Here is a 20,195-nt window from a genome sequence, read left to right on the forward strand (position 1 = left end):
ATTTTTTTGCAAAATCATTTTGAATCAAAACAAAAATAGGAGGCGGAGAAGATTATAAAGACTAAACATGGAACACTAACTTTTCTGGATTTAATTACTAAAAACAAGATTGTGGCAGTCATCGAATTTTTTATAAGATTAGTGTGATTCCAGTGCAGCTGCCGTATTACGAAATATTAACACTTCAAATGATTAATAACTATAATTCAAATTTATCTCCTTAGTGCTAAATGATTTCGAGTGTTAGTAAATAAAATGAATTCGGTAATGTCGCTTTTTTTAATCCCCGTTTGATTGTACAAGTCGAACTGTTTGTGAATCTATAATTTGGCTGCGACTTTCCTTTCAACGCGGACCGAATAAGAATTCGGCACTGATTACTTTACCTACTGAAAATCGAAACTATTGATTCTATTGACTACTGTATCTACTAAGCTATGACAGTTTCCGTTTTTATCTTTGGCTAGCGGAAGTACCCGATGCCAGTTAAGTTAGATTTGAGAGTAATATATCTAACAACAGAGAGAACAATATCGCTGTAACCCTTCTCTAATACCAATGCAAAAAATACGATTCATAGTTATACATTTTTCAGTCTGATGCGATATGAAACTCACATAAAAATTTTCCAAGAGAAAAATAAAATAATTCTCTCTCAATTCAGAAGTCAAACAACAAAAATCAGCGTTATATTTTCAAAATTTTCGAAGGACTAGCTTCGACGGTTTTTACCGAACCACCATCGAAGCTGCAAAACCGCAAATTTTGTTGTTTGACTTCTGAATTTGTATTTATTCGGCGTGTTATTGTGTCCTAATTAATTCTCTTTAAAAAAATGGATCATAATTGATCAGAAATTTTTATATAGAGAGATTTTGTAAAACTTACTAATTTTTTATTAACAAACTCTACGATTTGAAAGCGAGCAGTAGCAACACTTTTCAAAATAAACATTTTTATATCCAATACGCGACACTGTTGCCACTCGGAAAAATGAGTGCGAAAATTAGCTCTTTCAGAGTTTTTAATTAATATTTCGGTTGATTAATGTTGTACAAAGATGGGAATAGACGAAATGGCTCCCCACGACATTTTGGAATCGGGAATAATGTATTTAATGTTTGGCAATGCTATTTTTATGTCATAGTAAATCTTGGAAATTTTTTTATTAAGAAACTCTAGGATTTGAAAGTGAGCAATAGCAACAACTTTCGAAATGAAGCAGATTTTCATCTCCAGCTTGCGAGACTGTTGCCACTCGGAAAAATGAGGGGGTTGGGAATTAACGTTTTCAGATTTTTAATTAATATCTCTGATTTTAGCTTTCCCCCCCCCCCTTTGAAAAACGCCGACGTCGACCTTTTCCAGAACCCAGAAAAGAATTGTAGAAAGTTTGGTGATGGTAGCTACAGTAGGAACTGAGTAATTAGAGGTCAAACGTTCTTCTTTATATATCTATAGTTTTCACCTTTTTCAAAGAGGCTGGTTGTTTTAACATTACGAATCAGATCTAAATTTGAAAGCGACGTGTTTTGAGCATTACATTGATAAAGTTTGAGCTTGTATTTATTAGGATCTATTTTTCTTTCTCCCACAAGCTCGCCAGCAGAAAGTTTTACGTGGATCGAATTCGTATCTCCCTACTTAGTAACACTCTAATTATGAGGTCGAAGTGCTGGTGTTTCATTTCCCCATTACTTTCATCAAGCATTAAAAATATTGTCTTTTATTCTTAAATTACTGTTTTATAACAAATGCATTATATGATAAAAACATCTATTTAGTTTCACAGAAACGTACACTATATTATTAATACCTTCAAAGCTTAGTTATTCGAAGGTGTTTCAGAAAATTCGTCCTTACTGTAAATGCAATTTTTCGGATTCATTGCCTTTTATTTATTTTTTTAAAGACCTAGTCAATGTATTTGCTCAAGTTATATTTTTCATAGTGTGGTTTCATTTTCAATTAAATGAAAACTTTTGGAATGGATACAGAACATGTCATCCAAGCACGAGCATGCTGACTGATATAAATTTCTACATAAACACAACCTATATTGTTATTTTAATTTATTCTCTCGATCTGAACATAATCTATATCAAGTCCACGAATTCAGCATGGCTAACAAAGAATGTTTTGTGCTTGTCGTCGGCAAACGCCTTGGCCATCTCTTAGGTGAGAGCACGATTTAGCTCAGTTCCGTCCCCATTTTAATGGAGAACACTTAGGACAGTGATCTGGAACCCGAACTATATGTTAGCCGAAACAGAAATATGTCAAAAGTAATCAAACGAAATATTTATACATGCAACCCATACGATCCTCTATGAAACAAATAAAAAAGTATATATATGAACAACGAAATATAAGTAGACACTAAAGCACTGTGAAAATGCCAAATGGTATATCAAAATAACGCCCCCTCTCGATGGCGGGCTCTAATCGTTTATAGGCGTTGACCACTACTAAGGCCAGAAACGGTAGTCTCTTTATTACGGAGGCACCATTGCCTCCTAGGAAGGAATGAACAAATTATATCTATGCCTTCTTCGGGATTCGAACCCGGCCCCGGAACCTGTAAATCTATAGAAGTTGTGGTGCTTCAAGTTGCGCACAATTCCAAACACGGGTACGGATACAGAGTAGATCTAATAAAAATCATAAATAAACGGGATTTACAAGCCGCACGTTAGTTTGCCTCTATATTTATATACCAATACGAATTGCACAGTTGATTGTACCAACGTAGAACGTTCTTCTACCGTATGCCAATCAGGTAGTCTTGCATACAAGCATACAGTGACAAAGCCCCAACCTATTCACTCTGTTTCTGTTCAGCAGAAGTCGCGGGCATAAGCTCAGTCCATATAGTTGTCACTAAAACTATAAGCATCATAATTACAGCAAATACATAATTGAAATGTATTCGGGAGCCCCGGAAAATTGCTTAGGTATGCACATGCGGCCCCTCAGTTTTAGAAGAGTGGATTTATTGCTTTCGTAGCTTCTCTTCCCCCACCAAGCTCACGAGGTGACTTCCAGCCCAACGGTATTTTTAGTATCCCCATGCCACATAGATATTAAACATTTAGTTAACATCCATGTTTTCCGAACGTTGACTCAACGCAATGGCAGTCCGTTCCTCTACCAACATAAAGGCGGCACAGCGGTCAAATCGCCAAACACTGGTAGTTCGGTCTAGGGTTCGAATCTCGACGAATGGGCTGGCCGCATGGACGTTTTCCTCATGTGTAAAATTATACGAGCTAGTTTCTCTTAGCTAGTCTTCCCCAAAGGCAATCCTCACCTTAGGTAAATAACTCTCGTGTTCTTTGCCATTTCCAAATATTTAACTTAAAAGGGCATGGAGAAATTGCATAACTTCGGCTTAAAAGTAAATGCAGAAAATGCTCGACTTTAAAGTGCACAAAGAATTATATACAGGCATTCGGTTTGGGAAAAGCTTACAATTTATTTTCCATTTGCTGCTGCGGCAATCTTTTAGGGGTAAAATACTGTTAAAATAACAATTTGTGTATTCATCAAATAGAGGCGTTTATCTTATAATGTGTGGACATATAAAGCTGGGCTTTCCACCCATGGTTAAAGAAATGTTTCCCGACAAATTGGCGTCTCATATTACATGGTCTCCAAGGAATCCTGGTTCCCTATCCTGAGACTTTGCATGGTCTGCTAGGAATCCTGCGGTTCTTTATTCTGGAACATTCCATTGTATCTGAGGATCCTTCAGTTCTTTGTCCCATCGACCTATTTATAAAGGTTGGTTAAATGTCTCGTACAGAAAAACACAAACGCACATACATCTTCCCTCCCCACAAAAAAAAAAAAAAAAACAAAAGGCAACAATAGTCCAGTTGAAACCAAATTTTCGCAATTTTTGTGTCCGCTGCTCAGCGTGACTTGTGTCAGCAAACTGTACAGAACCTACGTGTATGGTTGCAAGAGTGTCAGATGCATTAATCTGAACAACTGGATGATATTAGGTTTAAAAATTAAGTTCGCAGACATGTTTATTCTGTTAAAAGAAAGCTCGATAAGATAACCAAATTGTTTTTGAAATTTGATAACCAAACACTCACTGCCTACTTTATTAGAACCAAGGCGACTCCGAGTAAAGACTGTATTCTTCTTAAAGCGAAAGTTTCAATGAAATTAGTATTTATGAGAGTAAGAAAATTCTTCGTAGTGATAAACGGTGCACTTTTAAAGGCCATTAACCTATAACCAGCAAAGACAGAACCTGAAGGTTTTCCTGAATCTGTTAAACTAGTTTGTAGAGACATTAGGTTATTTCGAGGCCGGAAAGATGAAAAATGAGCAACGCCTTCGCCGGGAATCGAACTACGGATCTCTGGAATACGCGCCCAGCGTGCCCACCACCACACCACAAAGGCATGCCAAGAAGGCGGGAGAAATACCTTATAAGTTTACTTCCGTGCCACTTACCCCTACTAGTGCATTTGATTAAAAACGTATAAGAAAGCTTTTAGTTTCTATTTAAGCAGTCTGTGCTTATCTTAACTAGCATACCCACTGTTCGATCAATGTCCGTTACCATTGTATTTCCTAAAGTTATGTAAATGAGTTGAAATTACGACGACGATAAACTACTAAGAACCAAGTTTGTGCAAATGAAAAGAAATGCAACATCTAAACCCGCACGGCACGTTCAAAACTCATTTCCTGCATGTTAAAAATTTGAATCTCTTAAAAGATAACGCAACATGCACAAAAGAGGGTTGTCGAAATCGAGCAGGTCATTAGCATCAGCAGTCCTTTCTAGGAATGTTCTCTGTCTTGTATTTCCCAAAACGGCGGGAACAGAATAATTCAGAAGTATCGAGCGAAATTAGCCCGCATATTTCAGTCAGTTTCGAAGGCCAGGCAGAAATTTTTATGTTCCTCGACGGTCGCCCACTTGCCCGACTCGATTATCGAAACTCATTTACCATCATTTGCATGCAGTTGGTGTGGTTCTGCGAAAACGAAGCAATGACCCTGTCATCTAATCTCGAAAACAGAAAAGAAAAAAAACCATTAAAATATCATGAATAAAAACGTCCGAGAGTTAAAGATATGGACACAGTGGGCCCTCATCATTGGGTGTGGCCGTCACGCAATGGCGAATGCGTCATAAAGCAAAGCGGCGATCGCCTTTCCTTTTAATTTCACTGTCAGGTCGATGGCTTCCTTCTGCCCTTGGCAATGAACTTGGGGCGTGAGTAGGTTCTCGATGGCACCCTGACCCCTGGTCAAGGGAGGAAAAGGAAAAAAATCGATAGTGTCTGCCGTCAATAAATCTATGGGTTTGATCTACATAAACCTGATGTCGGTTACTAGGCTATGAATCTGAAAAGAAGATATTTAGGAGGACATTCACGCTAATGTACCATCAGATGTCGGAAGTGTCTACCAGAATTTTGACCGAAAGGAATGAAGATCTTCATGTAGGTGGTAACGATTATTTTCTTCTGAAATTCATGCTAGACAGAAAACTCCCTTTAACTAATGCTTCATTAGACGAGGCAGAATTTTATGTAAATATATTCTTCGAACATGAAGTTCAAGGATGAGTAATGTTGAAGTATCACCAGACCGGCTCAAGGATGTTTCATATTTGAGATTTTTTCCATAAATAATTTTATTTTATTTTTCCCATAAATAATAATTTTCCCATTTGTGATTTTTCCCAAATGAATGATATATTGGTATTAAAAACACGTGACATAATCATTTAAAGAAGATGATAATTTGTTTTAAAATTCCTTACTTTTTTATTTTTATTATTATTGTCTCTTCACCAAGATTTGAACTATGGATTTTCCAGCTAGATATACTAACCACTTGCATCACCAAAAATGTACGGAGGAATGCTATAATTCCTTACATTCTCCTCTACTTAAAGAGCGGTTGAGAAAAGGTACGAGATCGTATTTACCAAAGCTAGGGTAATTACGAATTTTCGTTCGCCACTTTCCTTAGTTTGCCACTGTAGAGAACATTATTTCGGACTAGAATGATGAGAAATGACTTTTCTTACCGCGATGCGGAACACGAACCTTAATTTCCATGTGAATGTGCTAGTCACTAATATCGTGACAGCATGTATGGGGAAATGCCGTAATTCATTTCAGGTAAGATTGTGAAAATGCATGATTAGAATTAATAGTAGTGCAGTTTACACTCGTGCGTATTTAGAAGAAAATATTGGTTAAAAAAAAAAAAAAAAAAACTAATTGTCATGCCTTATGAGTAATACAGTACAACTCCAATTATCCGAACTCCGACTATCCGAATTGCATTCAGAATTTAAGAAAAAAATTAAGACGTAAACGTAGTATTGGATAATCAATGATTTCAGACATTAAAAGGAACAAACCTACATTTTTAAACTTCGTGTCACTATTTAGAAACGAAGATGAAAGTTCTTCAAGAAAATCAATGAAGGCAGCAACAAACAAAAATTTAGAAAATGTCGTTTTCAAGTGGTATTTGCATCAATCTCCTACGGAAAACCCAATTTCGGATCCGATTCTTTGTGAAAAAGCTAAGATTTTAGCTCAGAAGCTTGATTGTTCATCATTTAAATTTAAAACAAGTAACGGCTGGCTAAGAAAAGGGCAGGCACTTATCCGTCAAATAGCTTACTTTGAGCGAGATGTTCAGCAAGCAATGACCTTTCAGCACTTGTATAGTACGCTATATAACATATATATAAACGTGCTGCCTTTTCATTTTAATCACATTAAAATCTCTTTTTCTTTAAAAAGATTTTTTTCTCCAATTTTCAACATACAAGTACATACGGTAATTAATTAAATTGTACATATACACTTTCTTCATAAAAAATCTAATTATCCAAATTTTTGACTATCCAGTCCTATTGATTCGGATAACTGGAGGTCTACTGTACTCAATTAACAACTTCAGAAATCTGTGAAAATATTTTCAGGATTAATAATAGGCCAACGACATATTTCCTGCCAGAGAGGGAAAAATCCATTTGGGATCCGTTGCAAATATGTTTTTAAAAGTTTTTACCTTCTTCTTTTTAATTACTTCTTTTAATTCAATGATTATGCTTCATTTAATTATGCTTCACTCATCTGATGATATTGCTATCAATTAAAGAAGTTAGGGTAATTCTTTTCGTGCAAAATAGATTTCGATTAATACATTTCATTCATGAAGTAAATATTTGAAAAGAATTTCGTAAACATATCATATTTTCAAAATAAATAACCGGGAAAAACAGAAATTAAAAAAAAATGCTTATGTTTCTATGTGAAATTTAATTTTTAAGCGCGATTTATTCCAATTACATTTGTCTTCTAGTATTAATAAGTAAAAGAAAAATAAGATAAAATACTTGTAATTATTGGAGAAGTCAAACAATAAGAATCGGCGTTATATTTTTAAATTTTGCAGGATTAGTTTTTATGGTGCTGTAGTTCAACCATCGAAACTAAACTCGGAAAATTTACAAACATAAAGCCGATTCTTGTTGTTTGACTTCTCCAATAATCATTACTCGGCGTGTTATTTTATTCTAAATTATACTTCTAATATTTTGCCTAGATCGCATTTGAACATTTTTCTTTTTTCTTTTAACATAGCTTTACCATTTTTTCTTAACTAGAGACTATTGCTGGAATATCTATAATATTTTTCTTTGATATGTTTAGAAACATTTGTCTCTTATTTTTTCTAATATTTTTTTAAACTTTTTTCTTGACTAGAGACAACTGCAGGAACATCAGAGAAAATTTCTTTGGTTTTTATCTCAAATTATTTGTCTTTTTTGCTTTTCTACATAGCTTTACCGTTATTTTTTTAAATGAAAGGTAAAGCTTGATAACGTGCTACAAAATTAAGCAAAATAAATGAAAAAACGAAAACAGACATTTTGTATGAATTAAAAACTTCAAATAAAAATAATTGTAATATAATTATATAATTAAAATTAGCTAATATTTAAGAATAATATTCCTTAATTAAAATTGATTTCAATACTATAACATTTGTCCTTAAATTAAAAATCGTGATTACAAGTTTAAAGGGTGTAAACATTATTAAGATTATACAGAATTAAGACTTTACATTTGAAACCACATAACATTTTAAATAAAATTTTCAACACTCATAATGTTTTAAATCTTTCCTTTTAAACTAAAGATAACTATATTACTGAAACTTAAAGGGAATAGTCGAGAGAAAAAAGGAAAGATACATTTGATCCCCACATGATAAAAGGCCGAAATGTCTGTCAAAGGAACAGAAATAAACAAAAAACAGGCATCCTGCTCTGTGATCGGATATAGCCTATCTTGCACAATATCCTGTAAACATTTTTTTTCTGATTCTCATCTAGCATTTGGGGTAAGAACTGGTGACGGTTGTAAAAGGAAATATACAGTTCGTGAACACAAATTTTATTGCAACAGGGAAGGCTCCTGTGAATGGCTTATAATTTCAGAAACTTTCACTATCGCTGTTAATCACTGCGAATAATAATGTTTAGGGAGCCATTAAATTTATTTAGTTTCTCTTAATTATTTTGCAATAAATGCAAACTGTAGATGTGAACAATAGTATTAGATTTTCCAAACCCAAATACTAGTTTGATATTCTGCTTGGTCATGCCTTAAACATAAATAGCGGCACCAAAAATTGCAAAAATGGAGAAAAGTAGAATTATCAGTTCATATTTTAACCATTTTTCATCCAAAAAAGTACAACACGATTATCAGTACTATTAAGATAATGTGTTGTTGCGACTTTTCCTCTTGATCTGTGCATACTTCAAATTAAGTCTATTGTAGGAATTAGCTTAAATTTCTGGTTTAGAAGTCGTAAACAGGTGTGAATGGACAGTAAGTCGTAAAGTAAGTCGTAAACAGGTGTGAATGGACAGTAAGTCGTAAAGTAAGTCGTAAACAGGTGTGAATGAATGGTGTGAAGTAAACAGGTATGAATGTGACTTTTATGCCTTAAACCCCAAAGCTTGTATGACGACAAAACCGTCGTCTGAATGAAGCCTAACAGCCTTGAAACGAAATGCATTGGCGAACTCAACTTTTATTGTATTTCTGATGACTATGTAGTAGATGACTAGTTCAAGAGATAAAAAGATATGTAATTTTAATGAGCATGGTACTGTTTCAAGAAATAATAGGCCATTATGATCGATGTGGCGATGAGCCGTGCAGTTGCTATGCTGTTTGACCGCTTTCGAAAACTTCCAAAAATGCATGTTTGTGAATGTACAGCGTCTTAACAGCATGGGAACACTTAAAATACAGTCTGAAAGTCTGAAAGCCCTTTTAAAATGTTGATGATACAGAAAAAGAGACATAAGAGCCTTGAATTCATTCCCATGGAGTGTTCTCATTAAAACTGGGACAGAAGCGTACTCTCTTTTTATAAGTTGCCCAAGATGACAGGTGCCACTCTTGCTTCTTGATCATAATAAAATCGGTGGCTTTGACCAGACTTATACACGGATATGTTCCAGTCAATATCTGAAATACCTAACTGAAAAAAAAGCAAGCTAATGGTAAAACTTTAAATTAAGAAAATTCGTAACTTGATTGGCGTAGATTTTTCGCAAAATTTCATCGATTTCAAAGGCGATGATATACAAGTCTAAGTTAAAAAAACAGAAATGCTGTTTTTGCTGAAAAAAAGACCTGCGTTTTATCGCCCTCGGAATTAATTACATTTTCAAATCTGCATCAATCTAGTATCGCTTTTTTTCCTAATTTTAAAACAATAATATTTTTAGATCTTAGAATGGGAATAAGAATTATTATTCTGCATTTCTTTATCGGACACTAAAACTTCTTTCATTTTTTCATAGCACAGAATTTTCTCATATTCAAAAAGGAATTTTCTAAAATTTATTCCAAATACCTTCCCTAATTTATTTTATCTGTAAAACATCCAATTAACTTTTCACAAACATTTTGCTTATTTATTGTCTGTTAACTTTAAAAAAATGTTTTCACATTGCTGTAATTCAAGCATTCTTTCGCAAAGACAGCACTTTTCCTCTGGGTTCGGAGCTTTAGTTTTCTGTGCTTTCAACACTCTAGTTCTACCTCGTCATCATCTATCTAGGGTTGCGGGGAGAATTTTATTGTCCTCCTGCGTCAATTCATCTTTTATTTCAGCAAAAACGTTCCCCTTACTTCAAATATTGATCCATGAAACGCAATTTTGCTCCAATACTGCCTCACTCTGGTAGCATCGCGGTCTCTTTAGAATGGTTCGTCTTGGTGGAAAAGTGGCTCAAACTAGGCAGGATGAAAAGGAGTTGAACAGCCATATAGTTAGACAGCATCCCAATGCATCTAAAATGTTTTGGGAATAACTTTTAAGACAAATGACAATTAACAGCATTTTACTAACTGTCACCTAACTTTTCTAAAATATCTGTCTGCTTACACACAGAACATTTTATACAATTAATTGTTTGCTTATGCAATGAATATCTTCTGTCAGGGATTTGAAAGCTGAGGTAAACAGAGACGGAGATATCTGAAATGTTATTTTAAGCATACGGGGATCAAACATTAACAGGATCCATTGCTTTTCGACCACTTCGTTGAGTGGTCGCCCTTTCTCACTCTTGAACGATGAGAACATCCAAAATGTTCGACAACTTTTGCTGAAAAATCATCACCTATCCCTTTCAATAATGACTGATAAACTTACCAACAGTGAAAATATCTCTCATAAAACTGTTTTGGACAATTTTGAAAAAAGAAAAATTTGTTCTCTTTTTTTAACCTTCATAGTTTCTCCTGCACGACAGTGCGCAATCGCACAAATCTCTTCTCGTCAAGCACAATTTTCAGCCGCGCCTCTTAACCACAAGTGTTGGCAACGCAGACTATTTTTAATTCACTAAATGAAAGTCTGACTTCAGAGATCATTATTTGATCAGTACTGAAGAAAATCAGAAAATCACAACTGGAGAATGAAACAGTATTCCAAAATATGAATTCCTTGAAGTCAATTATGAATGTGCCAAACATTGCATTGACTTAAAGCGTTGTATATTGAAGGCTCAGAAGTAAGAATGCTTTTTTTTCCTTGCAGCCTTTAGTTTTTTATGAACTTAGTCCTAGAACTTTGAAGGCTCACTATGTAGTACATGATCCTTAGACGGTCGACACAATGTGACTAATATCATATATATTTTAGAATTTATTGACTAATATCATATCGTTTTAGAAGTTTCATATATTATATATGAAACTTCTAAAATTACAAAAGTTTGATTCTAATAAATATCATATGTTAAATTATAAAGATTCTTCTAAGATGTGGCGAGGCAAAAAGGATAATTTCATCTAGAAATAACAGCATGACTGCTTAAGGTAATGATATTCGTGATCGAAACTTTAGTAAACAGCTTTATTTATTGACTAATATCATATCTTTATTTATTGACTAATATCATTATCTGTTTATGACCAGAAGTGTTCTCATATTTTTAGAGAAAATAGTCTATTTATGATCTAAAAATTCCGAGTTATGACAAAAATGCGATATTCAGCAAGCGGCTAGAAACATTAGAGTTATTTTTTCGGAGATTATTTCTTTTTGCAATTCGTTTCAAGTTATGCTACATTACCACAGCATTAATCAACTACGAGGCTTCGCAAACAACAGATTTTGCGAGGTTTAAGATTTGAGGTGTGTTTACTGGTCGTAAGATCTCAAATTTATATTTCAATTTGATCGATTGGACAAAAATTATAAATCCTATTTTCCGGCCAACCGGGAGAGTGATTAGTGACTCTGTGACTACCGTATTCAAGGGCCCGGGTTCGAATACCGGAGAAAGCATGGATGTTCGTAAAGTATAGTGTCTATGCGGCATGGAAGCACTCGAAATATGCGGCAAGCCGAAAGTCTTCTAGAGAGGTAAATGCTAGGGGGGGAAAAGGGTCGGAGACCCTCGGGCTCGTCCCCCTGGGGTGCTCTCTATCAAAATTGGGGGCGAAACTCTGCAAAGTCATACTGTCACCTGTATTGTGTCCAAGGCTACTGTGCCCCCTGTACTTGTTTCTGTCCTGCCAAAGCAGGCGCAATGTTGACTCCTTGCCACGATGAATTTCGTGGGCTTGGTCTGATTTCACACAAGCAAGATTAGTCAAAACAACAACAACAAAAATTATTTGTAATAACTGATACAAAAGAAAGGAAGAATTAGCTACTTAGGATCCAGATTAAAAATGATCATATATATATATATATATATATATTGCATGTTGTACTATGCAAGAACTAATAATAAATATATAAATTTGAAGACAATGATATTCAAATATCATTTGTCTAATCATGTTGCAAAAACAAAAAACAAAAAAACAAAAAAAAAAAAAAAAAAAAAATTCAAGAGTTTTAATTATGTACTTCATTTCAATCTATAAATATAGGCGTGTTTTCAAAAACCTGTGGTCTTAAATTCATTTTTCATGAAACATAGATTTCAAACTTTGCTTTCTTCTTATTATTATTGTATGGAGAATTCGAAAAAATTTAGCCTTCGTTCCACTTAAAAATTTTCCTCTTTCGTTTTACGCAGTTTCTTATGTGCATTAATTTACATCCTGTGCAGCAAGATATTTCTTAGTACCACTATTTCGTTTTAACGTTAATAATGACTATTAATAGAACACCACGGAGTAGAAGATTTACGCAGAGATCATTCTTTGCCTAACTTCCCCTACTAATGAGGTAAGTTCTTTTGTAACTTGCCTACTTCCAAGAAAAATGTTTGGTTTAAGAGGCAACTGTTTGCTTTCAGACGCCGCTAATACTGCGTTCATCTGGGAATGATGGCAGCAATGCTTCATTGACAATGATTTTTAGGTAGTCATTCAGTAAACAAGCAAATATTTTCCGGTAGATAAGATCGTTAATTTTCTATGAAATTTCGTATAGTACAAGCTTCTCTTAATAAATTAATGAAAAGACTAGCTAAAAGTGAAAAACGTTTTTAATAAAAAAAAAGGATTATATTTTTGGCAAGTACTTGAAACAAATTTTGGAATTCTACTTCTTGTAAGATTTCTAAATTTCAGAAATTACTCAAAAATTGCTTTTGTTTTAGATATCTAAATTAAATCATTTTACATTCATTATGTTCGACTGAGATTTTACTACACATTAAAGAAAAGTAGATTTTTATAAATTTATTAGTTAAACTTGAAGATGACTCTTTATGTATCCTGAATAATAGTTTTTTTAAAGATGAAAGGTTACTCATAGAAAGCAAATATTATATATCTTATGGGTATTGAGTCACTTAATGCACATAATTTAGTTCGCAATTATCTTTCAAGGGTAGTTTATTTCTACGTAGCTCATTTCTATTTCTAGAAATCATTTTAAATTTTGTTTTGGCAAATTAAATAACTTGCATTTAAAAGATGGTTCATTTCCCATTTCTTAAGAATCTCGTAATATGTCAAGAGAATAAAATATTTATTCTGAGTTATATACGAAAGTATTTTTTTAATTAAATAAATTATTTTCATTTATTTGTTTTTATGCAACCGCTGCATTTTACATGTAGCAGAATATTGCCGTTCAAAAGAATGATTTCATAAAGGAATAATAATGAAAAATAATAATTCATTCATAAATAATAAATAATAATTCATTTATGAATAAATTACTATTCATAAATTAATAATAATGAATTTTATAAATGTTAGTTACAATCTTGGTTAAATTTATATAAATAACTATTTAGAATTAGCGCCTTTCAACAAGCTTAGTAAGATTCTTTTAATACTTTGCAATTATTCTACGCTGCTGCACTGAACTCTCGATTGTTCTGTGCGTGAATAACCCGTTTTATAGATTATTCTTATATCATCATCGCAAAGAAACACTTAAATGCATTAAATTTTATTGCTTTAGTTTGGAGTGAAATTAAAATTTAGCACTAGTCTAAAGTTAGAAAACTGGCTTTAATGTCATAAATTAGGATAGATTTTTCTGATGAAGAAGCAAAAGCATTGGGCTCATAAAAATTACTTCCAGGGTATAATATTTTAAACATATAAGTAAAGAAAACATAGAAAAATGGCTGAGAAAGACAAGAAAAAATAACATTAAAGAACTTTTTATATTAAGACATTTTTAATGCATAAATACAAGATAAATTAGCAAAAATGCGCAAAGACAATAATGAAAATGAAATAGTATAAAGCGCCGGTATTGTGTACCAGAACGTACAGAGTGCATTTAAAAAACTAAGTTAGGTGAGAAAAGATTAGATATCAGTATCGCTTGAAAAAGAAGAATAGAAAATCTGTAGATTAGACAATTATGAAATTAAAAATGGCTGCAACTTCAGCCACTACTTTCATTGCATTAGTAACTATTAATCGAGCAGTAATGAACATAGGCATAAAACAAGCGATCGGACTGATGATATTTTTATAAATAGAAACCCAGTATTTCACTGTCCTCGTGTTAAATATGTAGGAGTTATTCTGGATTAATGCCACATTCAAAAGACACATCATTTATGCAATAAACAAGGGTCATAAAGCATTTATGATTGACTATTTACTTTGATCGTATCTGAATACAGATATTAAAAGGTAGCTTTTTTTTAATATTAATCAAATCGTTTATGCTGTATTCTGTTCCCGAGTGTCAACAAAAGTCATAGAGAAATCAACTGCAAATTCTCCACAAAAAGGCTCTCTTGAGTTATCACCAACGTTCTAAGGTTTCTCAGGAACTACATAATTCCGAAACTCTGTATAGTGGTTAGGGGAGCCAACTGCGATACCAAAGGGCCTGGGTTCGAATACCGAAGAAGACATAGTTGTAACTGTCCGCCACTTCGTATGAGGCAAAGGCGGCCCACCTATTAGGTTCCTCCATAGTAAAGTGACCACCACTTTTGGCACTAGCTATGGCCAAGCCGAAGTCGGATATTGGAAGAAAAAAAAGTAACTACCCTCTGTAATGACGACGCTATGGGCTTAATTTTAAGATTTTTATGATAAAGTGAGTGTCATCAGTATGATATTATTGTTGCCATCGGAAGATATGATCCAGTGGTAATAAATTTACAAAAAAAGGATTGAAAACATTTTTCATTTCATTGTGATTTTGATTTTACTTTTAACTTTTTCTTTCTTCCTCACCAGAAAGCAAATTAATATTAAGACTATTAAAGCTGAGAGCTTTTGAATGTTCGAGAGAGAAAGAGTTTACAACAATCGCGCTGCGCTGTTAATTCTGCTAGCTCTATCTAAATGTAATTATCTCGACTTTGCATTCTCTCTCAACAGATACTAAAACTTAAGCGCGGGTAAATTACTTGAATCAACCTGTAACTTAGTTAGTTGACAGTGTAGTTTTAGAATACTTTACCAACATTTAAATTTAAGTGTCTGTTACTGCTTATTTTACATCGCTGCAAGTAGTGGTTTATCTGTAGCATGAGCCGTACCCTTTATGTTAAAAGTTGAGTACTACGAAGGTTGTTTAAACCTTCGCAAATCTTTGTCGTACGATTTCAGACATCGCGATAACTCACTATTGTCTAGCAAGGTTCTAGAACTAAATTTCAAGTATCAGACCAAATATAGTCTTATAAGGTTTCTTGTCCTTATGGCAGTACTTCTGCATATAGTATCTTATTCGAAAAGGATCATTATGGAACTTACAGAGAAACAAAAAATGGTCAAAAGCAACCGATACTCGTCCAGAATATTGATTTCTGTCCAATTTATTGAGCAAAAAATGTTGTTTCTCGCAGTTTTACTATTTTTTCATATACCGTGCACTTCTCAATAATTAATTAGAATAAAATTTTACTAAAGAATCAGATGAGTTTTTTTTTCTATTCCATAATTCGAAATTGAGATTAAAATACGGAATTTATCGTGTTCGAAAAAAGGAAGTGGATATTTTTAGTTCAGAACTAACTAGCAGGTTAAAAAACACCCAAACAGTGCCAAAAAAAAAATAAAGAAAGGAATTTTTCTGTAAGATATTTCTTCAAAGAGTAGTTACTGAGACCTCGTTTGCAAATCTGAAACTGTAGGTAGAGTATTTAATATCCATGCTGTTATAAATGGATGACTACACAGAACTTGAATCAATACTATTTCAGAGATATTAAACAGCTGATAATATCTACCCAAAAATTATTGTTGCAAGTAAGACCTTAAGAATATCTGTTCTCTCTCTCAACTATAAAATATATAATTATAAAAGAGTGCTGCGAGTGGTCAAGTTCAATGGCTCTCATATTGAACATGTAGCTATAAAATATGTAACTGTTTTCTGCCAGTTACAGAATTTATACTCTTGTAACATCTTTTCATTAATATTCCTGAAAGAATAATTTTAGGCTTGTTTTTTTTTATGAATCCTATTAGAATTTATTAGACCATGAGAGCCAACAAACTGATTTCTAATTTAATTACATCATAGCTTTGCACCTGTTGGCTATGTTATAAGAAAGAATATCAAAATTGCTCTAAACGATGAGCATAACAAACTTTTTCTTGAATTGAAACTGGAAATCCCTCTTAATTGATACACTGTATATCGTCAAGCCTAAACCTCTGAACAGTGCACTAATTAAAATTTTGCACGGTTATTTTAAGTTTTTTGTGCTTTCTGGTTACTTGTTATACCCTAAATTTTAATTAACACGGATTTTAGTGTTAAACAGATATTAATTTTAACGTTTAAAACTAGTCTAGAAATTTTTTAAAACTTTTCAATACTTTAAATCTCAGACTTTTTTACTTTATATTATTTTGCATCTCATATAGTTTTTTGCTTCATATGACTTATCACCTTAGATATGTTTTGCTTCACATAACTTTATATCTTAGATTTTACATTACTTTATAGAGTTTTATGTTTATTAAACCATAATCTTATTATTTTTATCTTTAGTGTCACTTTCGTCGGATTTCACCGGGATACATAACTTATAATGACAGATTTTTTTGAAGTTAAGAGAAAGCTTTTGGCAACAATCACTGACTTTCTCTGAATAATTTTTGCCGATTTTCTAGATTTAAATGATTTAGTCATAAAATATAATAACAGATTTTTTTGAAGTTAAGAGAAAGCTTTTGGCAACAATCACTGACTTTCTCCGAATAATTTTTGCCGATTTTCTAGATTGAAATGATTTAGTCATAAAATATAATATTTCTGCTAAAATATCTAATTAAAATTTTTTGCCCTTCTGTGTATCCATAAGTAAATCTTGGATGTTTAAAAAAGTCAAAAATCACTCCAAATACATCTGAATATGTAAACTTCTGAAAATCAATGGAAAGTTTTAATGCATTTTAAAATTTCTGTACATGTCTCCCCCCACATTTCAAAGATCGTATCTTTATATTACAATCACATCCCATGCATTCTGCATTTCGACTATTTCCAACAATTCTTTGCTCTCTAACCTGTCTAATAAATGAGAGTTAATTATATTTCCTTCGACGGCTAACCAGACCAGCTAAACACATTGACTTGAAGCTAGACTTCTTTAATTTATTTTACATCAACAAAATAATGAAACTGTCGAAATATTCAAGCATTCATTAACCTTCAGATCTAAATTCTCTATCAGGAGTTTTAGTTCTTTTTGTTAATTTCAACTCGCAGTTTAATAAATTATAATTCAAGTTATATTGACTGCCATTTTTAGTGTTGCCACAAAAGATTACTTAATACTTACTATTTTTTTTTAATTAATATTGATTCTTGGGTTATCTATCCTATTATTCTACTTGCATTTACTGCCACTTTCAATATTGTCACAAAAGATTACATAATACTGACCCATGTCTTAATTAATATTAATTCTCAGTTTAATATCCTATTATTTTGTAGTTACATTAGATAACATATTGCATACCACAAAGATAACATAAATACGAGAAAACGGATTTTCTTTGAGATAAACTGTTGAAACTAAACAGGATTCATGCATACGATCATACTGAATCTAGATTTAAGAGTTAAGAGAAGAGCAGAAGAGAAATATATCTTCATACCTTCCTCCAATCCGTTGGCGCAGGATACGGCATTTCCATTCGCTGCGACTGCTCCATCTTGGGCTTCGCCGTCCACCATCACTTTGGGGGGAGCGGCTCCCTCTTCTTCGGGGGCACCGTATGCACCCGTAGTTCCACTGGCTTTCGAGTTAGCACAGCCCATGGCGGAGTTTGCGGAATACGGAGAACGAGGAGTTTCAGAGGGAGAAGAATTTGTTAATATCTAATTCCGGGGTTTGTAACCGGCTTCTTTTTTTCCTCGGCGTTACAGGGGAAGAGGGCAAGGCCGTATGAATCCGATCTGTTGGGCGGATGCTCTATGCGAAGGGAGAGGCTCTGGCTGCGAACGAGCCACGGAAAAATCGTTTCCCTGCTCGTCAGATCAATCAATGAAAGAATGGCGGAGAGCAGCGCCATCTATTGATGGAGAGAGGATGTATGTCCTCGTGTTAGTCATGAGGAAATCCCCTGAGTTGATTGGGCTTCCTGTGACGAAGCACCTGCTCAGGCCCCCAACTGTCTCGTGCTTTTGATCTCTTTACCATCGTTTCATATTTAGTTAAATATTTCTGTCTCTTTTAACTGGCATTTAATTTTTATTGGCATTTAATATTAGTTTAAAAACATTTACATAGAAGCGTAATCACGTGAACCCCAGCTAAAGGACTTAATACAATACAATAATTACTATACTTGAAATAATTTTGTGTAAAAGAAATTACTATCTGGAAACATCAGAATGAACTCTTAACACTCTAAAAAAGAATTTACCGTTTTTAGGCCAGAGGGGCAATTTGCCCAGAAGCGCTATTAATTTCGTTTCGGCATTTTGCGTCGATTCACCATAAACGGCGAATCACTTTTTAAATTGTTGCCACCAAATATTAGAGCCCTGTATTTTATTTTAAAATTAAATAATGAAGAATCTGAACAAAGGTATGCATGTTTCTCGCACTGTGATTAGACAACAGTACCTAGAGCCATCCAATTTTGAATAACATACGTCTTCACCCGAATATGGGCATATGGCAGCCCAATTTTGCAATTTCAAATTTGTTTTATTATCTATTTCCCATTTTGTAAAGCATTTTTGAGTTTTCGATTAAGAAACTCAACGATTTCAAAGCGAGCAATGGCAACACTGTACGAAAAAAAAAAAAAAAATTATCTCCAGCGCCTGAGATTGTGTATCGGAAATTCTAAAGATATGCTTTTTTAAATATTTTGCGATATGGTTGTTAAATTGAATTTTATGGTTGAAATGCGAAAAACATGATATTTCATAAATAAAGGTAACACACAAAACTTTTGAAAAAAACGCCCCTTTAGGCGTAATATAAAATCTGAAAGCTTTCAGATTTTTTTTTTGGGGGGGGGGGGATAACTAAAAATATGTATAAATGTAAGAATCGTTAGCTTTCGAATAATTGGAGGATACATTAACCGATCTGCGTATTAACCATCCCCGGTATAAATATAAAAGGTTATTTTCTTTCTTTAATGATTTAAAAGGTTACTACCACAGCCTATCAACACAAAACAGAACTGTTTATAAAAAAAAATATAAAAAGGAGGGGGAAAGCATTGCTTGAAAGAAATTGCGCTCTTGCAGATAATGTCACAATACTTGGGAACCGTTTTCATCCACAGCAGATAATGTCACAATACTTGAGAATTATTTTCATCCATAATACTGCGTAATTTATTTGTATGTAACTGCATAATCAATGTACAATAAAAAAAAAAAATAAATAAAAAAAAAAAAAAAAAAAACATCTAACAACATTTACTCTTCCTATACCACAAACTCAGTGACATGGTTGAAGTTCTTAATAATTATAGTTCTTTAACGTCACTTTCAACTTCAAATTCTCCAGATTAAGAGGCTTGAAAACTAAGATAAATTGTCAAGAATATTTCCTTGCTAATTATGACATGAGCCTTTCCTGTATTTTTAATTAACCTCCGATTAACCGCGAATTTGAGTTAACCGTAGTTCCCCGCTAATACCCCATGAATCAGGAACTGAGCCTGTTTCTGACTTTCATAAGTTATTGGTATTTATTATATTATTACGAATTTTGTACTTAGACAGCCAATTTT

General features: G+C 33.4%; 1 protein-coding gene across 1 annotated transcript in view; it reads right to left on the reverse strand.

The window, feature by feature from the left end:
* The window catches only part of LOC146999572 (uncharacterized), a 100,602-nt gene extending 82,150 nt beyond the window's left edge, over positions 1-18,452 (reverse strand). The window contains exon 1 of the mRNA XM_085808165.1: positions 18,093-18,452. Within this exon, the coding sequence (XP_085664291.1) occupies positions 18,093-18,255 (163 nt within the window). The 5' untranslated portion in view covers positions 18,256-18,452. The remainder of the gene's footprint in view (positions 1-18,092) is intronic.
* Between the last annotated feature and the right edge of the window lie 1,743 nt (positions 18,453-20,195).

The sequence above is a fragment of the Stegodyphus dumicola genome, chromosome 1 (genome assembly GCF_044657685.1).
Source record: "Stegodyphus dumicola isolate Sdum_Otavi_A_Nest chromosome 1, ASM4465768v1".
Classification (NCBI taxonomy): Eukaryota; Metazoa; Arthropoda; class Arachnida; order Araneae; family Eresidae; genus Stegodyphus; species Stegodyphus dumicola.